The sequence below is a fragment of the Rhagoletis pomonella genome, unplaced genomic scaffold (assembly GCF_013731165.1).
Source record: "Rhagoletis pomonella isolate Grant_MI unplaced genomic scaffold, Rhpom_1.0 Rhpom_scaffold_00008, whole genome shotgun sequence".
Classification (NCBI taxonomy): Eukaryota; Metazoa; Arthropoda; class Insecta; order Diptera; family Tephritidae; genus Rhagoletis; species Rhagoletis pomonella.
In genome coordinates, this window is record NW_023458562.1 from 39,835,071 (window position 1) to 39,851,521 (window position 16,451).

The following is a 16,451-nucleotide window of genomic DNA, read 5'->3' on the forward strand; positions in this document are numbered from 1 at the left end:
ATCCCCTACGTCGTAGGACCTACGATATACATAGTTATGTATATACGTTGATTAAATGGAATTTTGTACCGATGCTGCTGAGCCGGCCTTTGAATGAAAACAGCTCATTAAATTACAGTGTAAGCTCTCTAAACGGACACTTCCTTTGGTATATTCCTGTACCAATTCTTGGGTATAATTTTCGGAATAAATTAGCCGTTCTTTACCGTTAGGCCTTACAAAATTGACACAAACACCTCTATTGCGTTGAACTTTTCATCAATGGTCATTAAGATTCATAGCGAAATCAAACAAAAACCTCTCGCGGACAAACGCGAACTGCTTATAAGCGGACATTAAAAGAGCATGAAAATATAAAACAAGCCAATGAAATGCTCGTTAGATACATACAGTGGGGCTCATCGTTGGTGATCATTGATTTTTGATAGCGGTGTTCCGCATTTTCCTCCATATAAACAACTTTTCGAGCATTCGTTATATGTTTTGAAAAAAAAACATGCGAAACACCGGCAGCAAAAATATCAAAAATTAACGATAATTTTAATCACTTTAAACTTGCACATCACTAAAATTGAATAGGCTACAAAACTGCATACAAAATAAATATAACTTTGAACATTTCGGTGATATTTTTTTTGAATTTCGCACAATTTTTAAAACATTGGCCAGCTTTTTTGGCCAATGCCGGCACCCCTTATATAGCAATTATGCTTATTAAGATAGCCATTCACTCAAAAATGCGATTGTCGCTTAAGATGATTTCTTACCGCTTGAATAAGGCAAAACAATGATTCCGCCGCATGACAAAACAAAAGATATCCAGTGGCATCACAAACTGGCATAAGTTTGCCTCTCTGAACTATATTGGTAATGGCAACTACCTTAACCTTGCTTTGTCTACGGTCTTAAGAAGCTTCCCAAAATATATTACCCATTCGATTAATTCAAACCTGACTCATCCGAATTCATTGCCTGGACGTGGCATGAAAGTTGCTTTAATTAAATTTCTCCACAGAAGGGACATTTTCCATAAATTAAATTTTTTATTTAAACTATATAAATATTAAAACTACCTACGCCCATTTAAATAATTCCGCTTCATTTGTCAATACTCGCCAACTTCTCATCAATCCACGGTCTCAAAGCGGGCACCTTGGCATACACACCCGGATATTCTTTTTGTGCGCAACCCACACCCCACGACACAATACCATACAATTTCGCCACACCACGATAGTACGCGACCAGCGGGCCACCGGAATCACCCTGACAAGCGTCCTTGCCACCATTTCTGTAGCCAGCGCAGAACATTTCTGCGGTGATGGGCACAACGTACTTGTAATTCTGCATGCACGTCTCTTGGTATATAAGATTCACATCCACGTAGTTCAACGCCGATGAAACAGAGCCCGTCTCGCTTGTTAGGCCCCAGCCACTAACGTACAGCTTCGCTTGTGCAGACAAAACTGCATTCAATTCTGCCAATTGTACTGGTTTCACCGCTTGCGTATATATCAAGTCTTGCTCGAGCTGCAACAGCGCGACGTCGTGATTGTAGGTAGCACTAGAGTAGTCCTCATGCCTAAAGATGCGTTGTACGGTGCGCAATTGACCACCATATGCATGTTGCGAAGAGCCGGCACGCACTTTGAATGCATTCACCGCCATCGATGGCTCAACGCAGTGAGCTGCGGTAATGATGACGTTGGGTCGTATGATGGCTCCACCACAAATGTGCTGGCTTTTGTACTGCAGCGATACTTGGTAAGGAAAATAGAGGATAGAAGTGGGCAAACCACCAACGATACGACCGTCGAGGTTAAACCAATCCTCCTCGTCGTCCTCCCCACCTACCTCGACAGCATGATTTTCATTTTGAGTGGCTGGAGAAGCGTAGCTGGCATATCGAAGGCAAAGACTGAAAATCAAAAGAATGCAAAATCCACGCATTTTTGGCAAATAAGAAGTTAAAATTTAAGTTGAGTAAGTAGCTTGTTTGCTGGTAACTAAATAAATGATAACATATTTTCGAAATTCTTAACGTTTTATACTACGGCAAACTTTCATTAGTTTCGCTCTTATCTGCGCATTACCGCTTATCTCCGCTAGACGCCCATACGCTTTTATGCTAAAAACGCATTACAAAACAAAAAAAAAGCATAGTAGCTAGAACATATTGCCAGCGCTAAGTGTCAAAAAACTTTACTGAAGGCTGCTTCATATCTTTTTACGACTTTCTTTTGTTTATCCACTCCACAATTTTGTCAATTACCTTAGCTGGGCGGCAACCTTTAAATTTATTTGTTTACTACGATCCCATGGATTTTGTTCGCGCTACGGTTAAGCACTTCAAGATCACGGCAAATATTTGCCAGCTGATTTCGCACATCTATAAAAAGATCATTTCACAAAAAGTCATATCATTTATTTTAATTTTGGAAATAACCGGTAGTATTTAAAGCTTTAGGAGTCACTTTTACGTACTGACCCTCAATTCGAACGAAAGTTAAAGTTGTAAATGATCTTAAAATTGCGTGAATACGTATAAACTTTTAAGAATTATGTAATTTTTTTAAATTCTTGGCCTTGCAGTTTTAAATAAATAATCCCACTATCCTACTGAACCAGATTTGGTTTATTTCTTTATTATCTTCTTGTTGTAAAATACAGAGGCAATTTCAATTTCTTATTCTTCTTGATTGGCCTAGTCCAAAAAAGCACGCCGGCCATTTCGCTTCTATATCAGCTGACGCCAATTAGAAATTCCAAGTGAAGCCAAAACCTTCTCCACCTGGTCTTTCCACCGTAGAGGAGGCCTTCCTCTACCTCCGTTGGCAACAGCGCGATTCGCGTTGTATATTTTCTGAGTTGGAGCGTTTCTGTCCATTTGTACGACAAGTCCGAGCTGGAGGAGCTGCTGTATTTTAATCCGCCGCACTGCCTCTACGTATGTACATATGTCGGCGTAAAGCTCATACAGCTCATCGTTCACTCGTCTGCAGTATTTTCCGTCGCCAACGCGCAATACACTCCAAGAGCCGCCTCATCACATGTTCTCATTGCCTAGAAGTTCGAATTCGTCGTATCCAATACTTTCAGTGCTGCTGCCATTCGATAGAGTGTAAATGTGTTCCCTCCATAATTTAAGTACGTTCTGGACATCGGTAATTAGGTCACCATGGTTGTTCTTACATGAGTTCGCCCAGGTCTTGAAATTTTCCTTAAGTGGCCTAATTCTCTGGAAAAAATTTGCGGGCGCTTTCCCTGGCGGGCCAATATGTCTCGCTTCCCTCTTCAGTTCCCCATAACGTTCCCTCATAGCTTGCGCTCGGTGGCATCTTTTTTCTCTCCATCGTAAAGCAAAGACAGACGGCAACGTTGATCCGGATTAACGGCGCAATTGATCTGATCAAAATTGTGCCTTGACAGACGGCAGTAATGCGGATTTATGTATGAGCCGCGAGGTCGTAGGTTCGAATTCCACGGCCAGTAGAATATTCATTTAATTTTTTTTATTCATTCAATTATAACTATATTTTTTAAAGTTGTTTTTAGTTAGTTGCCTTTGACTTTTCTAGTAATATTAAACTCTAAAAATTTAAATTAACTAATAACAAAATAAAAAATTTGATGTAAAATAAAACAAACGAAAATAAAATAAAGTAAAATTAAATTTAGTAATCAAATAAAATTTAAAAAAAAAATTAAGTAAAAATAAAAACAAGATTTTTTGGCAATCGCTCCAACCGAGGATCGAACCTGGGACCTGCAGACTTGTAGTACGCAGCCCTCATCACTCGACTATAGCGGATAAAGTGGTTGGCTGCTTTGTTTGTAGAACATAAAGAAAATTCAAAACTAGCATGACATCCATCCACCTTGTCGTTGGTAATGCAGTCACCCTATTAATTCAAATAAGTTCTTTTTCAATTTCAATGGGATTACTATTTAAATTAGTATGGTGACTGCATTACCGATGAAAAGGTATATGTTCATGTCAGTTTTGCCCTTTCTCTGTATTCTACGCTCTAAGTTTTGGTCAGTGTTGTCATCGAATATTACCTTCATCCGGATTAAGTTTGGGGATTAACTCTAGGACTTAATCCGGATCAACTGCAGTTAATTCCCGAGATAATTCCAAATTGACGAGTTGATCCGGATCAACGCTGCCCTCTGTTTATGTTTTTAGTGACATTCAGAGAGCAGGTGTCCGTCTCGAGTGGCAAATAAATTGGCCGTCTGTTATGATTGCAGCTTTTCGACCTTGCTTTAGTGTACGCAAATTTTTTGCTGCATCGGGTCATTCGCGTATCTTGGCTTTAACAACACCATGTTCCCATGTTCGATGTTGGGTAGTGGAAGTGTCCATACTGAAAGCGTGCCTTCCGTCTATCACCACATGAACGATTGGGTTCCTTGTATTTTCTTGTATATTTCCATTCTGAGGCAGCCATGGAGCTTGATGGATATCGTTAAGTTGGAATCAATGCTCAGTTCGTTATCGGGCGTTTCGGAGAGGCGGGGTAGATGGTGACCGACTCTTTATGAATACTGTTTGTCGCTCGTCTGTACGTTGTCGGGTCCAGTAGTTGGACAATGTAAGTCTGGACAGCGTCCTTTTAATTGAAAAGATTTCTTCTGATGTGCCTGGGGTAGGCTCCCCCTCGGTTTCGGTTATAACCTAGCGAATTCGCAACGTGCGATGCGAAAAAATCGCTATCAGCGATGAATTACAATAATTTGTATGGCGCCGTTAAACGCTGCATCATAAACACCGCCTTATAAATTTGATCACTATTAGCGATTTTAATCGAATCTAGCGGCGCGAATATGCTAGGTCATAAACCTGGCATGGGTGCTTATGTCGTTAAGTGCTGTTGTGGTCTGTACACTTAGGGGAAGCCATGTTGGTGTTTCGCTGCGGTCAGGTTGTACGTATAGTACTGATCCACACATGAACTCACAATCTTTTCATTTCCAAATAGAGGAAATGTAACTAATCTAAGAAGATATTTAACCCATTTTCATTTGTTTGTTTCCATCATTTGATAACATCTTAATTGCATTTATAAACTCAAATTTTTCATACGTGTGTGGCTGCAATCTGAGCAATTAATTTATTTGTATAACGAATGCAATTTAAAGCAAACACTTAACAAAATGCTTAAGTCAAAAAACTATATGTGCAAAAGTTAAATGAAAATTTAATAATAAATCGTCCTAGATTCACATTCATTAACTCAAACAAAAAATATCTATCTAATAGAATATACTAAACCTCTAGAAATGTGCGTCTGTACATTGAAAATTTCTGTAAAAGAATGACCGAAGGTGATCCGGGGAATATAATAGAATATATTTGGACCATTTTTAGAATTCTTGTCTGCCTGTTTGAACTCACTACAGGAACTACAGAATGGATTTTCATGGGGCTTTAACTGTTATCTAGACAGTGACCTCGGATATTGGGTACCTCCCATAGGCGTGAAATTTTTAATCGGCAATAACTTCGGAACAGTAAGTCACATGTCGAAATTTTGGCGTGACAACAGATCTATGATAGATGCTAAAAATAAAGTATCCATATCGTCGTTTAAAGTACAAAACCGCGTATCGTCATTCTGCAAAACCGCGTAACTGACATTTGCTGCCAAAAATTGGATTTTCTCATACAAGCTCTTTTCTCAATCCTAATCCATTCGTTCTGAAATATACTAGCCAGAAATGCGATTGCTTTATAAAAAAACGATAACCATTTTGAAAAATGCGTGTTTTTACTCTCTAGAAAATAATTTACATAATTCACATACGCGGTTTTGCATTTTTGTTGATACGCGGTTTTGTACTTTAAACGACGATATATATAAATAAGTTTGCAAAAGGTGCGCGGAACATCCCACAGGCGTAAAAAATTAATCAGCTTTAACTTCAGGACTTAAGAATCACATGACTTCGAAATTTGGTGTGAAGACTTATCTAAGGTAGGCGCTTATAGCGCGGTAAATATAAATAAGTTTGTAAAAGGCCGCACATTCCATAGCCGTGGAATTTTGCATTCGCTATAATTTGAAATTTGGTGAGAAGATCTTTGGTAAGTGCATACAAATGAGTTTATACAAAAGGGCGTGGCGTTTATAGTAAACTGAAAAACAGTGTGCGTTTACCACAAGCGTGGCATGTGAATGTTTAGCGAATGCAAATGTGAACATGGGCAGAGAGTCCACCCTAATATTGTTGAAATGGCTCTAAGTCTGTCTAACCAGGGTGCGGGCAATAACCGGCTTTTAGCTTCAGGCGCTAAACGGATAAGTAGTATATCAAGCAACATTGATGGGCCTTCAACAAGTACTGCTAAAAGTCTTATAAGCAACCTAGATATAATTTTAGATTCCTCCAGCGAAAGCGAAGGCTCGAATGTGGAGACATTAGAAAATGTGAAATTAAAGCTCAATTGATGGCCTGTCATAAAGAAAAATGAGCTCATCTCGGTGAAAATCCTCTCGATTTGTGGAAAACTAAACTAAAATATGACAAATTTATAGATCTGGCCCGCAAATATTTACGCGCTCCACTCGTCTGCGTTGCAAGTGAGCAATTCTTCAGTGCGGCCGTCCTCATATACGAGTCTCTAAGAAATCGCCTCATGGGAGAAAAGGCAGCAAAATTACTTTTTTTGACATATGTATAATATGCCCCTTTTGAACTGACTACTAGATTAAAACACTGTATACGTTAAGCACTCGATTTTCTAATAATTCACAAAATTTTTAAGTAATATAAACGATGACTTAAGTTGGTTATAGCTTTTTTAATGTTATTCCTAACATTCGCATTCGTATTCGAATTCGCACATTTGCATTCCGTAAACTCGCATGTTGCACCTATAATTCTTTGACTGAGGTAGTTAGTAAAACCGTACGTGTATGCACAAGAATGTTTGTAAAGGATTGCGCATTGAAGAAATTACAGAGCACCTCAGAGCGTATACACAATATGCTTGAATGTATGTACTAGTATGTACATATTAAGTATTCAATCCCGAAGTATTTTAACAATCCCGGGATTTTGAGATGTAGAAATTGTAGTTCCGGTATCCCGAGATTTTTCTGGATTTCGACTTCATCATAAATTTTTACATTTTACAGTAGGTTCGCCATTTTCAAACCACACAGATTCATTGTCACCACATTTGGTCTTAGGGGAGCATAATGCCCTTAGTAAAAGAATATGTATTTTGATGTTTAAATATTTTTATTCTAAAATATCTATATTACTTGTCAAAAACATTTACTCATTTTTGCAGAAATCCTTTTTCGAAAAAGGCCAACAAAGTAGAATGAACAACGACTCTGCCACACTCTAAAAGCTTGTTGTGTTTTCAATTGCTACCAGATTTTTCGTTATTACACAGTTCTTGCAGAAAATATCTGAACAAGTACAGTTATTCAGGCAGGTCCTGAAATTCACTTCCAGGTGCAAATAGCTCAAGTTCACTTTGAATCCAAATTTTGTTGTCCGATATATCTCGTGTTTCATGTCAACTGAATTCTTTTTTCGTTTTCTCAATCATTCTGTAAATGAATCAGTAAAAATCTCGGCAACCCTGAGCTGTAATCCCTCGATTTCGGGACTTGGAAAAGTCTCCGGGATCCCGGGATTGAATGCCCTAGTACATATGTATATGTTTTATTTCTTGCTTCCGGTCTACAAACACTGAGTTCTTTATTCTACAAAACAATTATTAAACATCAAGATTGCTAAAAATTAGAGAAGTAGAAACCAACTAAAAAAAAAAAACATTTTAATGGAAAATATTAAAGTAATCAAATTTCAGAGTGAAAAACGTGCAAAGCAAAATAAAAGCAATGTATGCAATTACTTGGCATAAATAAACAAACTGAAATGGCAGTATAAATAACATTTCAAAACAAGATGAGATTTTTAAGTAACAAATAACTAGGCTTTGGGCAAAGGGAATGAAGAGTAATTGGCACATTTTCTTTAACTATATAAAACTACATTCACGTTGCACAATTTTCTAAGAGCTTAGCCGAGTTTTTCCTTGGATTTTGTGGTGTGCCCCTTGTTATACAAATGAAGCTACCTACAGTTTTAGGTCCCTTCGGATCTTCACATAGCTTCCATGTTAGCAATAACAGGGAGATTTTCAATTGCCTTATTGGAACGGGAATCCAGCATGGTCCTTACGGGTGGCAGTGTACATCTCTAAGCCCTGGTCCAAGGCGGCTGCCCAAAATAATTCAATCTACTTATCTGAACTTCAAAATCCCTGTATATCGCTGAGAAAAATGCCAAAAATCTGTAAAGTAAATGTTCGCAACCATCCATAAGTGGTACGTACATATGATGTATGTATTTATGTACATATCGTCGATGTTTTTGCAAAACCGCCCATCGACCAGTTGCAAAACCGCCTAAATCGCCGTTGTGGCAAAAGTGAGATTTGGTAACTCTGAACTCCTGCTATCGAGATTTATGCATAAAAACCATAAAATCGTTATTAAAACAACAAGGCAATGCCTTCAAAGAAAAATCGCTTTTGTTTGGCTCTCCTGTAAAATTTGAGTGCCGTAAGATAGGCCGTTTTGCAAAAACATCGACGATATGTATCCATACCTTCATTTACCTGCGCAAATATCAAAAAAAAAACATCTACTACTTTTGAAATAAACTTGCAAAGACTTATTATTAGAAGTACGAGTCCTCACTTTAATAGACATATTTTTTTCTTTCGAGATCTGAGCTTTTAAATATCTAGACTCATGGGCAACGGAGACGCTTCGTTTTAATCGCATTTTGATGAATGATCGATTCTAAAAAAATGATGAAACCGAAGGGACTAAATTGGCGAATATATATACATATATGCGAATTTTATTAAACGATATAAAAAAATTCACTTCAAAAATTATAAGGCTTGCGTTGCCGTGTGTATAGCGAAATTTTAAAGTTGTAATTAACTCTTTAAACGCTAGTGTTACATATATGTCACGCTCGAATTTCACAGACTAATCGTGATGTTATGGAAATTTTTATTACATAACAAAGATTCAAGACACATATGTTTCAGGTCGTGCAGACACCCCTTTATAGAAGTCGAAACTTTTTATTATCGGTTTTTGTACATATCCTCATTTTTAGTATCCTCCAAAATTTGGTTCCTCTAAATTTCCTATTTTGCTTTCGCGTTTAATGAGTTAAAACCTTTTTATACCCAAGTGCCGTGTGTAGAATTGTGTATGTATGTACATTAGTATATGCGCTTATAAATATACGTATGTGGGCAATTCTCAGAAACTTCGACTTTTTTTGTGAAACATTTTTTTTTAATCGTGAACACATGTCTTAAATTTCTAAAATACGTTCCTTCAGCTACTAGAATACAAAATCCAATGTGGTGCAACGTTTTAAAGTAACGTACCATACGTTTTTTAACGTTTTTTGCGTGTTTTTTTTTTTTTTTGGAAGTGGAAAGTGGGTGTAATTTTAGTCCGATTTCGAAAAATTTCAACATGTAGCTTTTTTATGTCAAGGTCAGTAGTTGTACTCAGTTTGGTACAAATTGATAAATCGGTTACCGATATACACATACAGTGAACCAAATGAATACAGGTACGCGATATTTTAGTAAGTTTTGGCAAAGATTATGAAAATTCTGCAAAGTTTGACCAAAATTTCTAATTTCTTGATCAGCATCTTTAGACAAAATGTTTTGTAGCCCAAATTTTTTTCATATAAAAAAAGTTCTCGAACATAAATTGCCAAAAATCATTTCATACCTAATATTCGAAAATCGAACGAACGGTGCAGATCTGATGACTTGGACAAAAAATGCCTTTGGGAATTATACAGTATATTTTTTTTTTAATTTTTCTTACTTCTGTTTGCTCTGTAACTTTTTAAAGAACAAATAAAAAAGTGATACACGAGGATCCTAGTTCAATAGTATATTGTGCAATAGAGCACACACGTATTTGGCTAAATTTTCCAATTGCGGACGATGCGCTAATAAAAAATTTGCACTTTCACTTTTATGCTCCAGAACACTATAGTTGTCCGATAACAGTTCTAGGTACGCACCAGATACAGTATACTTTAAAAACCGCAAGTGTCAAAATTTTAAAAAAGTAGTCACGCCACGTTGACTCTTCATAACTTATCTTCTATTGCAAGCACATACTTCTAACGGGTTGCACTCGACTCTGCTCTCCAAATGCTACCATATCATTATAAACTCAAACAAGAGGAATCAACGAACCAAATTTTGCAACGTAAAAATAAATAACAGGAGAGACACACTGCTGTTTGTGATAATTTCCCTATTTTATTTCGAAATTATATACATATATGGGTAGAAAATATGTGCGGTGGCGATTTTTTTGAAGTTACATAATTTACACAGCATATCGATGGCTGAGTGGAAGATCAACCTATCTGGGCAGCCAGTTCGAAAACGCCCTATCTCAGAAAACTTTTCAAGAACGCCCTACTTCAGAATTTTATTGAAAAACACTCTACCTCAGAATATTGTTGAAGAACGCCCTATCTCAGAACTCGGTTCAAAAATGTCCTATCTCAAACGAAAATGCATTGAAAATAAGCTGAGATAGGGCGTTTTTGAATCGACAGCTGAGATAGGGCGTTATTCAACCCAATTCTCAGGTATGGTGTTTTCCAATCAAATTCTGAAGTAGGGCGTTCTTGAAAAGTTTTCTGAGATAAAGCGTTGTTGAAAATTTTTCTGAGATAGGGCGTTTTCGAACCGGCTGCCGAGATAGGTCGATCTTTCACTCAGCCATCGATATGTAACCTGATTTTTGTTAATAAACCAACTAAAATTATGTGTCCGAATAAAAACTGTCAAGTCACGCGAAAGTTCGAACTAATTGAGAATTGCCCATGTATGTACACAACTATACATACATCTCGTCGTGCATGCACTTTTATGTGCAAGTTGCTCGTTGTTAATCTTTCTCAGATGCTTTCGTTGCTTTTGTCGGTTGTCACCTGAGGAGACTTTACCTATCACTCCTTTTAGTATCTAGTAATAATGCTCATGCTCAAAAGGTGATACATACAAATACATGTAAATACATATCGTCGTTTAAAGTACAAAACCGCGTATGTGAGGTTGCATAAACTATTTTCTCGAGAGTAAAAACACTAAACTTTCAAAATGGTTCTCTTTTTTATAAAGCAATCGCATTTCTGGCTAGTATATTTCAGGACGAATGGATACCGATTGAGCCAAGAGCTTGTGTGAGCAAATCCAATTTTTGACAGCAAATGTCAGTTACGCGGTTTTGCAGAATGACGAGACGCAATTTTGTACTTTAAACGACGATATGCACTATAAACACACAAAACACCATTGCAAATATATTAGAGTGCATGTAACTTTGGTACTTCGCGCTCATAAATCTGAAAATCCCACTCGGTTTGATAGAGCAGCCGTTTAAGGGTGATTCTAGTGCTAAGAGGTATTAAATACCACTCTGGAATCTTATGCACTCAACCGAAAAACCATTTATCTTTTATCATAGAGTTTTTCTCTTCGGTAACTCTTAGTAATATTCGCTCATTAACCCTTTGTAGGATATTTTAGCTGTCTAACTGCCACTTTTAATTCACTTTTTCGAATAAAAATAAAAAGGTCATAAATGGATGCAAATTTTATGAACGCCGAGATTACCGCCGTGATGGATTACGCCTCTACGACGAGACATAAAACTACGGGAATCAAACTAAAGGGTGTTAAGAAATCTTTGGTTTCAATATTTGGAACGTTTGAAGAGGGTTGCAGATAAAAAGATACATTCAAATTATTCAAATAGTTGGATAAATTATTAAAAGATGGTGATCAATCGAAATGGGTTTGAAAACACTTATTTTTGACCTTTATTTGGCAGGGTTTCCACGCACTTGAACAATGAAATTCAACTTAGGTCATCAGTTATTCATCACCGTATATTATACGGGAAGGCATTTGCACCGTTATAACGCGTTATTTGGAATTTCAACAAATAAAGCTCAGTTATGCAAGACTTAGACTTGAATTGACTTGAAAATTGTACATATATCTGGCAAATGGGCAGCGCGTGTATGTAGTTACCCAAAAAAACAACTTCACTTAGAAACTTGGAGAACTATAGATTTTTGATTTCTAAGTTAAGTTTCTAAGTGCAAAGCATTAGCGCACACAAAGGCTGGGTTTTGGGGTTCAATACAAACACTCCGTACCGTTAATTTTTTCATGATCCCGTGATCGGATCTAAACCAAATTACGGGACGATCCTTAAGGTATGTACCTTCTTTCCGATAAAAAGAAAAGATTTATGGAAATCGGTTCACCCAGTCCAAAGTTATGCGATGGTATAATTTTTTTGTTAATTTTATGTAAATAAAATTCAATTTATGAAACTTTAAAAAGTTTATTTATTTATATCATACTGTTCATAAAACTTTCATAAATGTATTTTAAAGAGCGTATTATCTGAAGCGAATTATCAGTATTTTCTGATGATATATATTTCGAAATATAAATCGCTTCTAAGTTTCTTGTTAAGTCAATTCATGTCTAACAGCCAATTTCACGAAAGCAATTTCAGTGAAAACTGATTTTAATTTTTTGAATTTTATATGGTAATTGACAAAAAATTTCAAATCATTTTCCTTTTAAATTGCTGGTGAAACCAGCAGTTAGTCTTGCATAACTGAGCTTTTAGCCTGTAGATGTGCGATAAAGTTTTATATTTTTAGTTAAGAACGTTTTTATCGCAATAGGGTTTGAAATTTGATTAAATTAAATACCTGCACTAAGGGCAGGAAAGCAACAACAATTGGTGACCAGAGATCATATGATCGTCTGCGTAACAATGCCCTAAGCGAGACCTCTCTTCACTGAGGTTTAGATGAAATATGGAACTTGGATTGCTTATAACTCTTACTCAACAATTCAATTTTGGGAGTTTAAACGCCATGTGGGTATAATGCACATCTTGCACGCGAGCAATTGAGGTATTCACAATGGTGTCGTAAGTGTCGTATTGTTGTATGTCGTAAACTTTAAAAGCTTAAATAAATGCTTAGAGAACTTGAAACTACAACCAAATATTTTTTAACACTATGAAAATCCAAATTATGACTTTGATGGTACTGGAAAGATCAGAACATCATAGGAGTCATAGATTATATAAATAAAGAAGGCAGGACCTCTCGCTATCATACTGCGCAATCAGTATATTCAGACAGGTTGATGAAACTCTTCACTTCTCGCCTCTCTTAATCGATTCCTTTGTTCCACCAGCAACATTAAAGGAGCATAGACCTTCATTTAGATCTAGAGGGTGGTTCCAGGTAGCTATCTAAAATTGCTTGGAAGCTAAGGTTTCCGTCACCGACTCTGCATCTTCATATACTGCGACTTATGTACATTTGTAGCTAAGGGCGGAAAAGTAGATTAAGTTCCAGTACCTAATCCAGCAAACTACATATGTTTTAAGTTCATTTCATGTTCAGGAAACAATTCAAAAGGCGAACTATCGAGTCGATACTATTCACCATAACAATTCACTTTCTTATCGGATACCCCCTTTAGAAATCGGTGACATTATACTATATACATTAACCTGAACCAGAGCAGTTGAGAGTTCAAATTTAGTAGGTTTGGCTGAAGCGCGCCAGTGCGAGTTTAAGCTTGTAAATGCATTTAATTTTATGTATGTACATCAAGGTGGTCAAAAATACATGTGAAAAATATTTGGCCGAGCGTATCTCCCGATTTGAGGAGTGCGCCGTGATGTTGTCACACAAAGGGTAGAGAATCGGAACGACGATTGTATTTTTATGAGAAGCTGGTTTCCATGGCAGACACTCGGAGGTTTGCCATTGCCTCGATCCCAGGCTCTGCGGAATGGTAGTGCGCATTTCTAGCCTCTGCATCACAGCGGCCGCCAAACCCTATGATAAAAAATGTTGCCCGACGGCAATTACTGTTTTTGAAATGTTTACTAAAAATAAATTTCCCAGAGAGCCACATTTGGAATTATTAAAACGAATACAACAACAAAATTAAATAACGAAAATGTGGTTTAAAATTATAGTGCACACTTTCCTTTTTCATGTCGAGTATTTTTTTTTAAGGTTAGTCCACAAAAATCAAAGCAAAGAAAGAAATAAATGCAGGCATTTAAAGCACAGAAACAAAAAAATATAAATTTTTATTTAAAAGGACTATGTTCTCCCTGACGCACGTAAAAAATCTAGTAGAAGTGGTTATATACATAGTTTGTGAAATAATATGTTTAAAGTATATTCGGAATTTTAGGGCTCTCACCCCTGGGATTGTTTCATACCGAAAAATATTTTAACCCCGGTTGAAATCAAAATATTTTTAGTAGTATAGAGCAATCCTAGGGGGTGAGAACATTAAAATTCCGACTTGACTAATTTGTACATACATCCATTTTAGTTTCATCGACATACACGATGTGTTTGTATGCATTAGAGATGCTATATCGAAATAAAAAAAGTATATTTTTGAATCGATCAGGCAAGATCATCATTAACCCTACTTCAGAAAATCGTTACTTTTTTTTTAATTATTTTTTTATGATCCCAAATTAAAAAAAAAAAATTATGTTTTAAAATTAACCAGTTTTTAAAAAGTGTATAATTCAATGGCGCTTACGTATCTATGTAGTTTTTTTTGCTATATGGACGCTGTTTAGTTTTTTTTCGGTAACTCTAAATTTCACTTCTTATTTACCCTTTTTAAAAAATATTTTCTGCAAAACTGCATACGTACTCAAATTTTTCTTTAAAAAAAGTAATTAAGGAGTCAAAATTTTTATGAAAATTTTCATAATGTTTCCGATTTATGGAGTTTTTGTTGTAGTATTAGGTCTTTGCCCTCCCAAATTAGAAAGTCAAGTGTTTCATTCGAGGAAAAATACAATGTCGTTTCTCGAATTCTTTGAATCGATTCCCGGACCAAGTCGAAACTAAAAAATCGAATCGGAAGGGCTCGATTAATCGATCTTCGATTTAATCGATTTAAAAACGGTATCTCTAGTGTGCATTTACCGCTATGCCCAGCAGGAACTTAAATGTGAAGTTATTTATACAAGAAAACTCACATGATGCATGTTTGTGCCTGTAGTATTTATGTCGATTTTTACATGCCCTGTCGCATGAAAAGTGTCGACTACTGGCAGGTGGCTCCTGCTTGTAATTAAAGTATTTTGAACTCTCATTTACCGGGTACTGCCAGTGGCCTGATTGACGTTACCCACTTGCATAAAAGTTCTTGGCGTTTGTTAGTTTGTTTGTGCGAATAACACGCAGAGGTGCAACAACAGTTTCCAAGTGTCAAGTGCGCTTTAGGCGCATCAACACAAGGAAGGAAACGTAACGCCGACTGAGAGCTTACAAAAGTCTGGCAGAAGCGTCCAGGTGCATTGTTTGCTGCAATTGGCGTCGCCGCTTCGCTGATTGCACTGTTTGCATCGTTTGCACCGTTTGTCGACGCTCATTCCCAAGCCCAGGCCCAGACCTTAAAGCGTTTTCGCTACGGGCAGGAAACGCACGACAACAACTCGTTCGCAGCGTATACAAAAGTTGCCGTTTGCATTCAGGCTTGCCACTTGCAGCCGAGGACAGGCTCGTAAAAAGTGCTTTTCAGTGCGCTTTTTAAATTTTTTAAAAGCCCTAACACACTTCTTCCGGCTTTTTAGCTCCTTGCAACAACCACACTGGCTGGTTACAACAACCAACCATCGGGAGCAAATCTAACGATAAAATGTTGGTGACATAAAGCATGCACTCCAAATGCACTTACAAATGCCCGAGCAACATGTGGCAAGTAACAAGTAGCGAGTAGGAAATGGCAACTAACAGACATATGTACTATGTGAGTATGGACGTTTAAGTGTGGGTGCATATGTTAGTATGTAGAAGGCGGCATTCTAATGGTATTGTGGGGTGTAGGAGCAACGATATGCAACAGACATCCGCTATTTTCTCTTTTTAAATAAACGGCTGACTGGTGCTGTTGTTGTTGTCATTAAGCACCGGCTAAGTGCAACGTTTACATTTACACGTATTCAGCGCTAAGCTCCTGCTCTTTGTACTCCTTACATCCCTTTCACGTGGGCTGTCTATCGCATTCTTCCAACTCCTTCGCATAAATACTTCTTTCGGCTTTTAACGATTTAAAGTTAACAAAATATTTTCGTTTATACATACATATGTATGAATGGATGTAAATGTGTGTACATAAAATTACTTATTCTCTCAACAACAAGCAATTTTGTAAATATTTATGTAAGTTTTTATCCCTAGGCAAAATTTTGGTTAATAGCAAGAATGCTTATCAATATGTATGTATATACACATATATATGCATGTGCATGATTTTGAGAATGTTTGTA

At 36.9% G+C, this 16,451-nt stretch overlaps 1 protein-coding gene across 1 annotated transcript; it reads right to left on the reverse strand.

Annotated features, from left to right (window-relative positions):
- Nucleotides 1-1,098: 1,098 nt before the first annotated feature.
- On the reverse strand, nt 1,099-1,950 carry LOC118745295 (trypsin 3A1). Its single transcript, XM_036478821.1, has one exon. The coding sequence runs from the start codon at nt 1,948-1,950 to the stop codon at nt 1,099-1,101; it is 852 nt and encodes a 283-aa protein (XP_036334714.1).
- Nucleotides 1,951-16,451: the final 14,501 nt, after the last annotated feature.

Coding starts and splice junctions, on each gene's coding strand:
- LOC118745295 (XM_036478821.1), bottom strand. CDS start 1,950: ATGCGTGGATTTTGCATTCTTTTGATTTTCAGTCTTTGCCTTCGATAT.